The sequence below is a fragment of the Glycine max genome, chromosome 3 (genome assembly GCF_000004515.6).
Source record: "Glycine max cultivar Williams 82 chromosome 3, Glycine_max_v4.0, whole genome shotgun sequence".
Classification (NCBI taxonomy): Eukaryota; Viridiplantae; Streptophyta; class Magnoliopsida; order Fabales; family Fabaceae; genus Glycine; species Glycine max.
In genome coordinates, this window is record NC_016090.4 from 42137024 (window position 1) to 42150298 (window position 13275).

Consider the following 13275-nt stretch of genomic DNA (forward strand, 5'->3'; position numbering starts at 1 on the left):
TTATAGAGAATAGTAGAACTGTATATTAATTCTCCCTTTATTGTTTAAAAATTATATTAACTATTACACATATTTTTTAATTTTTCACAGTAAAAAGTTATGTAATGGGTCGTTTTCCAATATATATTTAAAAGTCTTACTTTCTGTCATAATCTCCGTGTTAGTAAGCCATGCCTTTTTTTTAGAAGAGTAAACCTAATAATATTATGTTATCTCTGTACATGTTGAGTGAAAAAGAACTGATTGAAAGGAAATATAAATGAAAAAAAAAACTGATTTATTAGCAACGAACGAACTGATTGATAAAGTTAATGAATATTTTATATAAATATAAGTTTTCTTTCTTCATTTACTGCATTACGTTTTCTGTTTGAGCACGCGTAATCAGGAGGTAAATTTATATTACGTCGCAAGCTGGCAACTTGAGAAACGGAACAAGTTACAAGGGTATTGAAGAAGCGGAATGAAAATGAAATTTATTTATCAACAAATAACAAGTGTGAATGTGTGATATAAATAATACAGCAAAAATCCCGTCCACAGAAGGGAATACAGTAGTCAAGGTAGATGATGCATGCATACATACATGCGGTATAATAAAATAATCATATCTCTGAACAGTAACCCTGAAGGACAAGGAGTACGACGACTATGTCCAAAACTAACCAATAAAGAAATAAGAAAAGGGAGAAATGACGTGAAAGCAGAACCGGGTCGGGTCGGGTCGGGTGAATCCGAATCCATCAGCGATCCCAGTCGCACTTGGTGGTCTGAAAGACACCAGCACCGGCGCTTCCTTTCAAAGGAACACGTAAGTCGCATGATACTTTGGGCTTAAGCGTCTTGGTCTTGAAGACACCCAACTTGAACCTGACCCTAAGGTACATCTTCACATCGATCTCGTACACCCCAGTGGCGTTCTCCTTCTTCAGTTCCGCGGATTGGTCAGCGTTGAGTGGCACCAATTGCTGACCCTTAAACACCGGGTTCAGCACGTTGGTGCTCTTGTGGCCCTGGTAGAATGGTTCCGGGAACTGGGAATCAAACCTCGCGTCGTGGAACATTGCACGCGCCTCGATGCGGTCGTAGTAGATTCCGAGCCTCTTGTTGGGGTTTCGGACCGTGATGTTGAGGGCGAGGTCGTAGTGGAGCGTGTTGTTGGGGGTGTAGTTGAACTGCGTCAGGGTGGCCTCGGTGACGTGGAATTTCACCACGTTGGGACGGACTATGAGCCAGAAAAGGAACACGGCGATGCCAATGATGATGATCACGGTTAGGATGAGCTTGAAGATGAGGCTGAAGAGGCACCCGCAGCAGCAGCCGAGGCCTCCGCCGCGCCCAGGACGGTGGTAGGAAGTTTTCGGCGGCGGGATGGAGGGGCCGTAGTAGGCTCCGTTCAACTGGGACATGGCGTAATATGAATTGAATAACCAAAGAATATAAATATGATAAAGGAAACGCGAGAGTGGGAAATGATGTGAGAGATGGAATCAATGGAACAAGACTTGAAGCTCCTTGTGTCTGTGGGTTTGGTTTTATAGCCAACTCTGGGGTAGGGGAGTTAGAAAAAGCGCGTGATAATCTACAAACATCAAACTTAACCGGCCACCAAACATTGCGCTAACTGCCGTTAACAATTAAAAGAGTTTGCATCATATTTATTTTTTTCATTATAGAATTCATCTTAGACTAAATCATACTGATATTTTCTAAAATTCCGTCAAATTACTCCTATACTGTTTGCTTTTCTTTCACTATACTTATGTTTTCTTAATTGTTTAAAAATTATTACATTATACTCCTAAACAACATTATTATAAATGTTAAAAAAGCAGGTGCAATATCAAGAAACTTTAGTATAAATTATTTTTCATCTTATTATCATTATACACTTCTCTTTAATTTTTTTTTATAATTCCCTTTATTTTCTTTGTATTTTAGTAATTGTTATCAGAAATCATAAAAAAATTGATTTGTTTTACAAAATAAGTTATCTTAAAAAATAATTGCTCGTGGAGGAGGTGCGAACTGAGGAATACTAAGAAGTTGTGGTTTTGTTTCAACGCGGTTGCTTTTCGCATATATGAATTTCTCCGATTTTGGCGTGTGCGTCCAAAATTGACAATTGTGCGTTCACTGTGCTGGTTCGTCGAAACTTCCAAGTTTCTATTTCCAAAGTCATTTGACTCTTGCATGCTTTCCTTTTCGTGTACTGCTATTTTTTCAATCATATACATACTACATATTAGCAACTATTTTCTCTACCCATAGTAATTGTTCTTTAAGTTTTCATATATAGATTTCAAAATTATAAGATTTATTTAAAACTAACGAAACAAGTACAATTAAAATAATTAAAGTAAGAAAAAAAGGAGCCGATTCAATCTAATTAATGACATAAAAGAAATTTTATAATTGACGTTAACAATAGGCCAAATAATTAAATTAAGTTTGTAGCTAATTTCTTTCTTGTAATTAAATTTTATATATATATATATATATATATATATATTGCTATGGCTTTTTTAAATTTAAAAAAATTATTTCAAAAAAATCATTTTAAAAAATTTAATTAGTAGATAAGATTTGTTTTTTTAAAATAAATAAAAAAATATTTTTTAAAATAAAAATACTTTAAACAAACATAATAAGAAAACGTAAAGTTATTTACTGTTTATTTTCTTAAAATAAATATTTTTTTCAAGAAATAAGTTTAAATAGGCTTATCATAATTTCCTCCTTAATTTTTTACCTTTAAATTTTCCATCTTTATAGTGGTTAATTAGTTTAATTCAATACAATAATTTTCTAATAATTAAATTTAAATTCTAAACCAAAGTCATGGCAATTGGCATTTTTCAAATTTACGATAGGTGGATAAGAATTTAAGTAAACGATTAAATAAATTTCTATTTGAATATAATTTGTTAATAAGTTATATTGTCACAGGGGTGATTTACAATTATAAACTGCAGTATCATGAATTTTATCATAATTATAACTCTTATTCTTCTTTTCCTCTTAAATAAATATTTTGATAATTCAAGAAAAATAGTTTATTTCTATAAATTAAACTTCAATTACTTTTTGTTCTTCCTAATTTAAATTTAAAATTTTCTCTTCTTTCCTATCTTCCTTTCACCCTATCAAACACACCTAAATACATAAGGATATCTCTTCAATTTTTAGGGGGTATTTAATTTAAAAGATACTTTTTTAATTAAAGTAAATTAAGTATAAAAAATATGAGTCTCACAAAAAGTATGAAATTCATCTCCATTATTATTTTTCTCTTCCATATCAAACACAATAATAGGGTTCTCTTTACTGAATTTTTAAGATATTTCTTAAGTCAGTTACGTTCTAGAATATTATTATACGTGGGCCAAAAGATAGAAACAAAAGACAATTCTAGGGGAACAAAAAATAAATATTAATAATTCATGAAAACGTATACATTACAGCATATACATATAGTCAAAGAATGGATAAACTAATGCCAAAAGTCGTCACACATAAATAATTATTAGAATATAAAATAATGGGTAAAGAAAGAAAATTCCAAAATCAACACAAGAAATCAAATACGTAGTCCCTAGTAATCGACATCACACTTGGTGGTCTGAAACAAAGTTACGCTGCCATTGGTCCTCAAGGGAACCCTGATATCACATTTGACCTCGGGCTTGAAGCGACGGGTTTTGACATCCCCGAGCCTGAACCTAATCCTGAAGTAGAGCTTCACATCGATCTCGTACACCCCACCACTCTTGTCTTGGTTCAACTCTGAGACTAGGTCGTTGTCGAGCGGCAACACTTGCTGCCCCGAGAAAACGGCGCTCATGTGGCTGGTGGTCTTCTTGTACTGGCGGAAGGAGTTCATGTGCGTTATCACACTGTAATTGGCGAACCTGACATCCTCGTAGAATGCTAATGCCTCTACTTTGTCGTAGTATATGCTGAGTTTTTTGTTGGGGTTGCGTGCAGTGAAGTTGAGGACCATGTTGTAGTGAAGGGTGTTGTTGTTGGTATAGTAATCAAATTGTGTTAGGTTGGCTTTCGTGACGTGGAACTTGAAGGAACGGGGTTGAACCACCAGCCAGAAGATGAGGACCGCGAGGCCAACGAGGACAATGAGTGCAACCAGAATCTTCCACAAGATTCCGAAGAGGCAGCAACAGCAGCTTCTTTCGCGGCTAGGGCGGTAGTGTGGTTGCTCCGCCGGGGGAATGGCGGGACCGTAATAAGCACCATTCAAGTGGGGTTGCTTATCGGCCATGCTTTAGGATTGGTGATATAATAGGAGACTTGGTATAAAGAAGGTGGTGAATATAATTGTGAGAATATGGGAGAAGGGTGTGGTTCCCATATATAGAAAGGAAGCTTTGAAGATTCTATGGGAACAACGCGTTTGTGAGTACGTGTCCCTCTTCTGCATTTGCCTATTCAGTTTCGTTTAAGGAATGGAATCGAACCACAGCGGATTGTATTGACCGGTAGTTTGATGTAGATTGACAACAACTCACGAAGAAACATTCGTACGGAAGAAAGTTCCCAGAATCTCTTTTTTAATTGTAGCCCCATATAATTAGTTAATGATTTATCCAAACCTACGACACTTGATCTTATCACTGTGTGGGCCTAACCAATTTATATAGACTTGAAATCAAATACACTAACCCTTAGAACTTAATAACAATAATAACAACAGGCCTTGGTCATCTTCAAATTCCACTGCATCTTCAGTGGACAACATTGTCAGGTCCACAAGGTAAGATTTGTTAGTGCACACCTATGTAGAATTATCATTATATATTTTATCAATCAGTTTTTTTTATATAAAAAATATCTTATTTTCCTTTTTCATTAATGCAAACACATTGTGAATATAAGTGAACTTCTAGTATTGTGGCCTTTTCGATCCACCATAGCTCACTGTTTTCTTTCAACTTCTATTTTGGAAATTATCCCATCTATCCCTTGTAGTTGCGTCCTTTTCTTTTTGATTGTTTTTTTTATCCGTGAAAGAAATGATTCCCCTTGGCAGGCTTGTTTGGCAATTACAAGATCAAATGATGTTACTATTTATATAACAGTATATTTGGATGGAGTATTTAAAATAGGAAAAATAATTTTTTAGAAGACTTAAAATTTCTAAGTTTAAAATTGTCTATTTGGATATTTACGGATTGAAATTTCAAATTTTAATATTTTAATAAATAATTTTTAATTAACTAAAATTTTGGAATTTTAAATTTTGTTTATAGAGAGGGAATTCTGAAATTTGAAATGTCGTCGACAAGACCAGATTAGAGTCCACGTATATAACCCTCTCGATGCAAGGTTCGAGAAGGTCAGCGAGGTACTTTCTAGCGTAGTTGAGGGATTGTTCGAGGGCTTGTCTGACGGAGGTGGAGATCAGGTTGCGAACGATCTCTGGATCGAAGTAATAGACCTTGATGTTCAATTGTGGGAAGGTGGATTTGACGAGGGATTTGAGGTTGGTTTCGAAGACTAGGAAGTGGAAGAAGATGTTCTCCGGGCACTGGGAGTGTTGGAGGATTGAGTGGACGGCGACGATGGAGCCACGAAGGTACTCCACGTCGAGGGTGATGGCCATGTGGACAAGGGAGGGGTCACAGACGGAGGTGAAAACGAAGGAGGCGCATTTACCGTTGGCGGCATTGCGGAATGGAGCAGTGGGGCAGAGGGAGGCAGAGGAGGCTGTCGAGATGGTGGGAGGAGCGGATGTTGGTGCCATGGGGACGAAGCCAGAGAGGAGAGAGAAGACGACAGAGAGGAATCCATGCTAAGGTGTGCACCGTCTCCTCTTCTCTTCTTCCTTTGCTACCTCCCTCTCCTCTTCCACCAAATGTTTTCTTTCTCTCTGTGCTAATTTTAATAATATTGAAATTCGTAACAAAGGAGTAAACACATTGCAACAGTAGCAGGACACAGAGAGAGACACTCTCACGCACTCAGAGTAGATTTGTACCGAACACATAATTTTAAAAATGAAAAAAATTAATTTATTTATCCAAACATAAAATTTAAAAAATAAAGGAATTTTAATTGAATTATTTAAAACTCTTAAAATTAATTTTGTTTTAAATTTTAAATTACCTCATTCAAACACAATCTAAGAAAAAAGAGTAAATTATTATTGTTATAGACCAAAGTGCTTGTTTGATTTGACTCTGCTGACTGCAGGAATAGTATTGCCATCATCGATATATATGTGGAATTTTGACACGAATTCCATTTACATCTTTGGAGCAAATAAAAAAGAACATGTATGACAAGGAGCCTGTTTATATAAGTCAGAAATGAGTGCATCTTTGGCGCAAACCAAAAAGAACATCTATGGCAAGGAGCTTGTGACAAAAATTGTTGATCCATCGATTTCATCTCATTTTTTGATATCACAGAAAATTACAAATAAATGTGATTGATAGTAATTATAATTGTTGTCATAAATACAAATACTTGAAAAATCTTGACATTGTTGCCCAGAACACGGTCGATCGGTCGCAGAAGAGGGCATGATTCTACACGTAATTGCAAATATTTTGTTATTTTCCTTCTTTCTTTTATTTTATTTGTAAACAAAATTTATTTAAGAAACTCTCAATCTTTATTCAAAACCTTTAACAGTAACAATTTCAAAGCATAAGCTTTGCGACAACAATTCCCAAGGAAAAAATATAATTGATTGCATTAAATCGAGAATAATTCTAGATGAGTGCAAGCGCAATCTTGGGTAAGATTCCGAAGATGTAGCGAAAATAGCTTCTGCTGTAGTAGCGGTATAGGTAGCGTGGTTTCTCTGGAGGATGGTAATAGGCACCGTTCAAAAGGAGTTTCTGATCGACCATGCTTGCAGATAAGTGAATAATGAAATGGAGATATGTAATTTGATGTGAGCAAGAAATTTATGAAGGGGATGATGAAGATAATTAATTAGTTGTGAATGGTAATAGAGGATATGAGAGCGTGTCTTGTGTCTATCTACAAATATAGACTTTAGATCAGAAAGGAAAGGCATTGAAGATTCTATGGGGGCCACAACCCGGTCGTGACTCGTCAGTACGTTTCCGCGTTGGCCATTTTGCCTAATTCAATTTCTTCTTATCAAAGGAATCAACTAATAAACATCGGATTGTGTGTTTTACATATATGGGTACATTTGTTATATATATATATATATTTTACAGGAACATGTGTTATGTATTTATTAAGCATGTATAAGAATTATTTTATAAAATATATTTCCATATAGAAAAAAATAAGTGTATATTAACACACTATATATAATTAATTAACTGAATAAATATAAATAATTTATTTCTTAATTTTATCCTTAGTTATTATTTTAAATAAATCATTATGAATCATTTTAAATTTTAAAATATTTTTAGTTATTATTGTTCATAAAAAAATTTAAATTAACCACATTAAAATGAATGTTGATGTAAATTTTTAGTTATTAAAAACTTGTTCATATGTTATAATTGTTATCCATTAATTAGTCCAATCATTTTTCACTTATTTTATTTTTACGTTATGCACATATGGCAACTTGAATTTTTTTACTATGAATAATATAATAAATACTTAAAACTATGGATGTTACGTAATTTAATAAGATATCTTATATATTAATAAACTAATTAAGTTACTATTTTATATATAAGGAATAAAATAGATTGAAAATTTTTATCTACAAATCCTGCACGTACGATTTAAAAATACAATGAATAGATGAAATGTTATTTATAATTTTAAACTAAATTGAAAAAAAAATTGTGACATACTTTTTTATTGTTTAATTGTGTTAATATGCGTGTTTTAATTCTATCTCTTTTATTTCTTACTTATCTTTATTTACAACATGTATTGTATCATTACTTCTTTTAATAACTAGAATGATTCATATATATCTAAATATTATTAGATTTTTTGAAGAAAGCATGTCTTAAATAAACATATGCGCACTTAGCTTAATTTATTAATAAAAATATTATTTTTCAAAAATTTAAGTTGAAATATACATGAGTTCTCCTCTAGACCCTGTATTTTAAAAGCATATTTTCTAAGAATGTTTCATCACAGTAGAAGATTTGGATAGTAAGTCCAAAGTTACATATTTTAACATGTGTTTAATATTTATAATGATGAAAAATAATTTTACGATATTATTATGAATTATTTTGAAAATCAATAAATTTATGATGAATTGTAATTGGATAATAAAGTAATTTTTTTTTACCATATCAATGCATAACATTTTTTCTCTTTTAAAATTCTTTTATTTTTCACACATACAAAATTATTCTGCCTAGATCCTGTATTGTTACATCATCGAAAAGCTGGAGTGGATCTAAAAATTTATTGCATGGTACTCCTTCAGAAAATTATTGCGGCATATATAGTCAAAGAATGAATTAAATAAAGACAAAAGTAACATAATTATTAGAATTTCAAATAATGGGTAAAGAGAGAAAGTTCAAAAATCAATCAAAGAAATCAAATGCATCCTTAGTCCCTAGACATTGACATGGCACTTGGTGGTCTGAAACAGAGTAAAGGTGCCACTTTTGTTCAAGGGAACCTTGAGATCACATTTGACCTTGGGCTTCAAGTGACGGGAAATCGAGTCCCCGAGCCTGAACCGAATCCTGAAGTTGAGCTTCACATAGATATCATAAGCTCCAACACTCTTGTCTTGGTTGAACTGAGAGACTTGTTCGTTGTTGAGCATCAACACCTTCTGCCCCGAGAAAACGGCGCTCATGGGACTGGTGCTCTTCTTGTACTGGCGGAAGGAGTTCATGTGAGTTATGACATCGTAATTGGCGAACCTGGCATCCTCGTAGAATGCTAATGCCTCAACTTTGTCGTAGTATATGCTGAGCTTCTTGTTGGGGTTGCGTGCAGTGAAATTGAGGACCATGTTGTAGTGAAGGGTGTTGTTGTTTGGATAGTACTCAAATTGAGTTAGGTCCGCTTCCGTGACGTGGAACTTGAAGTAGCGGGGTTGAACAACCAGCCAAAATATGAGGAATACAAGACCAACGAGGACAATGAGTGCAACCACAATCTTCCACAAGATTCCAAAGAGGCAGCAGCAGCCGCAGCTTCTTCCGTGGTGTTGCTTATAATCTGCCATTCTTATAGTCGCAGATGAGTGATGAACAAGAGATATTACTTTGATGTGACTAAGAAATTATCAAGGGAAATTAAAGATGAAGAGAATAAGTTGTGAATCGTAATAGCTAGGGGACTTGATTGATAGAGAGAAGGTGGTGAATTATAAGAAGGGAACCTGGTGAGTATATATATAGAAAGGAAAGGTATGAAATTCTATGGTAATGGGTACAACGCGGTTATAACTTATAAGCACGTGTCCGTGTTATTTCATTTTTTACACATGCAAATGTAAGGAATCGATCAACCGTAAAGCCACGAAGAAACATTCGTATGGAAGAAGTGCATTTAAATTTAATTGTATAGCCTCCTCTTAGTTGTTGGTTGCGATGATACTTATCCAAAACTACGACAGCACTTGATCTTTTCATTATGTGGGCATAACCTTTCTTTTACGTATTTGTATTTGTATTTATATTTATATACTCGTTGATATTATTATATTCATGTCAACTGTCAAGCGAACACGTAAATTACAAGTCAACTATATATTTTTACGTATTTATATCCTCAATTATATTTATATCTATACACGCACTTGTTGTATATACTATAAAAAGAAATCTTAGTTTTGGGGGTGATCAACAGCGGATTGTATTGACCCTTTTACAATATTTTCCTATTAATATTTCTACTTTTTTATACGGTAAATATTGAATGTGTTTTATATACATTCTAAAAACATTCAATATATATATTTACTTTTTCAATTAACGTTTTCTTTATAAAGTTGTGAGAAGATTTAAAGAAAAATATAATATTATTCTATCAAAAAATTGTGTCCGTGTATTACATTTAAGTTTCTCTTCATTTATACTTTCACGCAATGACTATAAATTATTGCAGCCATGGTTTTTTCCCTATATTTTCGGGATCATATTATTAATTGCATTTGTTACCTGTTCGTATGTGTATTTTTAATCTTGTTAATGGATGTAGTTTGACACCTCGAAATTGGTTTACAATTCGTAATTATTTTAAATTTAAACTTAAATAGTTTGATTTAAAATAAACTATTATCTTATCTATATTTAAGTCTATTCAAATTTCAAATTAAAAAAAAAACTTAGCATATTTAATTACAAACTTAGCATATGTAAGTCTATATATATTTAAAAAATTATCATTAATTAAACATTGACTATTAAAAAATTTAATATTAATCTATCACCAAAACAAAAATAGTATTTCACGTTGGATAAATATGACATTAATTTTACATTGATTATTTAGTTGATGTAATTACTGATAATGTAAAAAGTTTTTATTTTTACATTAATTTGTATTAGAACCAATAGAATAGATATAGTATGCTTCATTTCCAATTTCCAAAAACCCAAATCGTAAATGTTTCGAACAATCTTATTCTCGTCGAGGCCCATGCTTCTGATCAATTTTCTTCGACAAGAGGTCATCCAAAGGTTGTAGTTTTGTTTTCAGTGAAGTTTAAGACTCGGGTTGATGGAGCGGGTGGAGGAGATGAAGGAGAGAGACAGCTCTCGTCGAAATCTTCTTTATTGGATTGAAAAAGAAACAACAAAATACACAAGATAAACACATCATGAAATAATCTATTGCCCGCAACGCAAACAAGGAATTCCACTTCAAAACAAGAAACACAAACTTAGGAGGAGTGTTTTAAACACACTCTCTACTTGATCAAAATTTCATGAAAATTATAAAATCAAAAAGAAAATTATAAAATATGAGACGAGACCCTCAAAACTTTGTCAATTTTAAAAAATATATATTAAAAAAATATGTTCTTATCATTTCTTAAAAAATAATTCACTTCATACCTTTTTGCTTAGAAATCCTAATTCTCGATCAAATTCCCTCTTCACTTTCATTGCCAAGCAAAAAATCGAAAAGAGCAACTATACCAAAGTGAACAAAAAGACATTCGCAAGATCCTCCAACTTTCTACATTGGTTAAATTTTTAATCGATGTAATAGTTTACAAACGATATAAAAAAACTATAATTATTCACAAAAATTGTGGCCGCATTTTTTATTACCTCGAATATTAAATAAATAATCTAAAAATTCCCACATAAAATGTCCTTTTCGTAGCTCTGTGTGTATTAAGATTGTTCTTTGAAGTATTTATAGGCTATCTAACCAATCAGTTCAACCCCACATGTCGATCGCGTACGCGACTCATCTCCATGTGTTGATCCTAAAAATAAAAGTCATTGGACAACTAACTGCTGAAAATACATAACCACCACTATCAAACACAGTCACTATGGATGCTACAAATGAAAGATGTCGCCATTACGCTCAACTGATGATTTCTTTGATAAGAATCCGAACTAAAGCGAAGGCGATAATGATGTAAATTTGCCTAGCACGCTAACTTCTCTATAAATACCACATATTAAGAACCTTCAATATGTACACATTAATCCACATGCTATAGATTGTTACTCGAACTACCCAACATTGACGTTAAAATCTCTATAGGTACACCCCTTCCAACACGTGTACAAGAGTTTCATTGTAACAGATTTTCAAAACAAAATTATAATGTAAAATTTTGTAATTTTATTGTTTTTAAAGAAATTAGTTTATTAACATTTTATGAAATAAGAAAATATAAATATGTATTGATATATATATATATATATATATATATATATATATATATATATATATATATATATATATATATAATAATTCATCTCCTAATTTCTATCTTTAATTTATTGATTATTTTAACAATATATTTAAGAAGATTAATTTTAAATTTAACAATTAATGTATACTTATATAAATATATAAGTAAACATATCTCTCTTTGTTGCACTATCCAATTAACAACACTATAAAACATCTACATTCATAAATTCGATCAAAGAAAACGTGAGCCCAAGGTGTTAGAAAAAAATATTACATGAAAAACATATCAGATTTGCAATGTACATATAATAAAACAAATGAGAATTCTAGAGAAGTATCAAAAACAAATTAATTTATTGTTTAGAACATACACTGTAGATACAAAATGAATAAAACAATGACAAAAAAAAACACAATTAATTATTAAAATATAAAATAATGGGTAATTAAAGAGAGTGAATCAAAGAAATGAAATGTGTACTGTGTAGTAGTCGATCCTTAGAAATGGACAGAACATTTGGTGGTCTCAAAGAGAGTAAAGGTGCCACTTTTACTGAAGGGAACCTTGAGGTGACATTTGACCTTGGGCTTCAAGTTACCGGATATGGAGTCCCCGAGCCTGAACCGAATCCTGAAGTTGAGCTTCACGTAGATGTCATAAACCCCATCACTCTTGTCTTGGTTCAACTTAGAGACTTGTTCGCTGTTGAGCATCAACACCTTCTTCCCCGAGAAAACGGCGCTCATGGGGCTGGTGCTCTTCTTGTACTGGCGGAAGGAGTTCATGTGAGTTATGACATCGTAATTGGCGAACCTGGCATCCTCGTAGAATGCTAATGCCTCAACTTTGTCGTAGTATATGCTGAGCTTCTTGTTGGGGTTGCGTGCAGTGAAGTTGAGCACCATGTTGTAGTGGAGAGTGAGATTGTTGGTGTAGTAATCAAATTGGGTTAGGTCCGCTTCCGTGACCTGGAACTTGAAGGAGCGGGGTTGAACCACCAGCCAGAATATGAGGAATACGAGGCCAACGAGGACGATGAGTGCAACCAGAATCTTCCACAAGATTCCAAAGAGGCAGCAACAGCAGCTTCTTCCGTGGTGATGGCGATTGCGTGGTTGTTCCGCCGGGGGAATGGCGGGACCGTAATAGGTACCGTTCAAGTGTGGCTGCTTATCGGCCATGCTTTCAGATGATTGAATTGAATTGAATTAACTAACAAGACCAAGAAATGATCAAGGGAATTGGTTGTGAATGTGATCAATTGTACTAATAAGGGACTTGATGGTGGAGAGGAAAATGTGAATTGTGGGAGAAGGGAGTGAATGAACTAAAACGAAGTATGTAAAAAGAGATTATGAAGGGAAGAATGAAGAGAATTAGTTGTGAATTGTAATAATAGGGGACTTGATTGATATTTGATAGAGAGAAGGGAGTGGTGCGTTTAT

At 33.3% G+C, this 13275-nt stretch overlaps 5 protein-coding genes across 6 annotated transcripts; all 5 read right to left on the reverse strand.

Annotated features, from left to right (window-relative positions):
• Positions 1–450: 450 nt before the first annotated feature.
• LOC100793187 (NDR1/HIN1-like protein 10) lies at positions 451–1516 on the reverse strand. The gene has a single exon (XM_003521442.5). It carries the CDS (start codon positions 1407–1409, stop codon positions 744–746), a length of 666 nt encoding a protein of 221 aa, XP_003521490.1. The 5' UTR covers positions 1410–1516; the 3' UTR covers positions 451–743.
• Positions 1517–3414: 1898 nt separating this feature from the next.
• LOC100793725 (LEA_2 domain-containing protein) lies at positions 3415–4339 on the reverse strand. The gene has a single exon (NM_001253965.3). The coding sequence runs from the start codon at positions 4277–4279 to the stop codon at positions 3596–3598; it is 684 nt and encodes a 227-aa protein (NP_001240894.1). The 5' UTR covers positions 4280–4339; the 3' UTR covers positions 3415–3595.
• A 336-nt stretch (positions 4340–4675) lies between these two features.
• Positions 4676–5761, reverse strand: LOC102660144 (probable galacturonosyltransferase-like 7). The gene is made up of 2 exons (XM_006577654.1): positions 5306–5761; positions 4676–4792 (listed from the first exon to the last, which is right to left on the reverse strand). The coding sequence occupies exons 1-2, from the start codon at positions 5759–5761 to the stop codon at positions 4676–4678; spliced, it is 573 nt and encodes a 190-aa protein (XP_006577717.1).
• A 2683-nt stretch (positions 5762–8444) lies between these two features.
• On the reverse strand, positions 8445–9460 carry LOC100806990 (NDR1/HIN1-like protein 10). The gene has a single exon (XM_003520665.5). The coding sequence runs from the start codon at positions 9167–9169 to the stop codon at positions 8546–8548; it is 624 nt and encodes a 207-aa protein (XP_003520713.1). The 5' UTR covers positions 9170–9460; the 3' UTR covers positions 8445–8545.
• A 2714-nt stretch (positions 9461–12174) lies between these two features.
• LOC100794249 (NDR1/HIN1-like protein 10) lies at positions 12175–13235 on the reverse strand. Of its 2 annotated transcripts, XM_041014158.1 has the most exons (2): positions 13000–13233; positions 12175–12927 (listed from the first exon to the last, which is right to left on the reverse strand). In XM_041014158.1, the coding sequence occupies exons 1-2, from the start codon at positions 13009–13011 to the stop codon at positions 12328–12330; spliced, it is 612 nt and encodes a 203-aa protein (XP_040870092.1). In that variant the 5' UTR covers positions 13012–13233; the 3' UTR covers positions 12175–12327. The 2 variants fall into 2 exon arrangements, with proteins under 2 accessions (XP_040870092.1, XP_006577094.1); XM_006577031.4 differs by having other exon boundaries at positions 12175–13235.
• Positions 13236–13275: the final 40 nt, after the last annotated feature.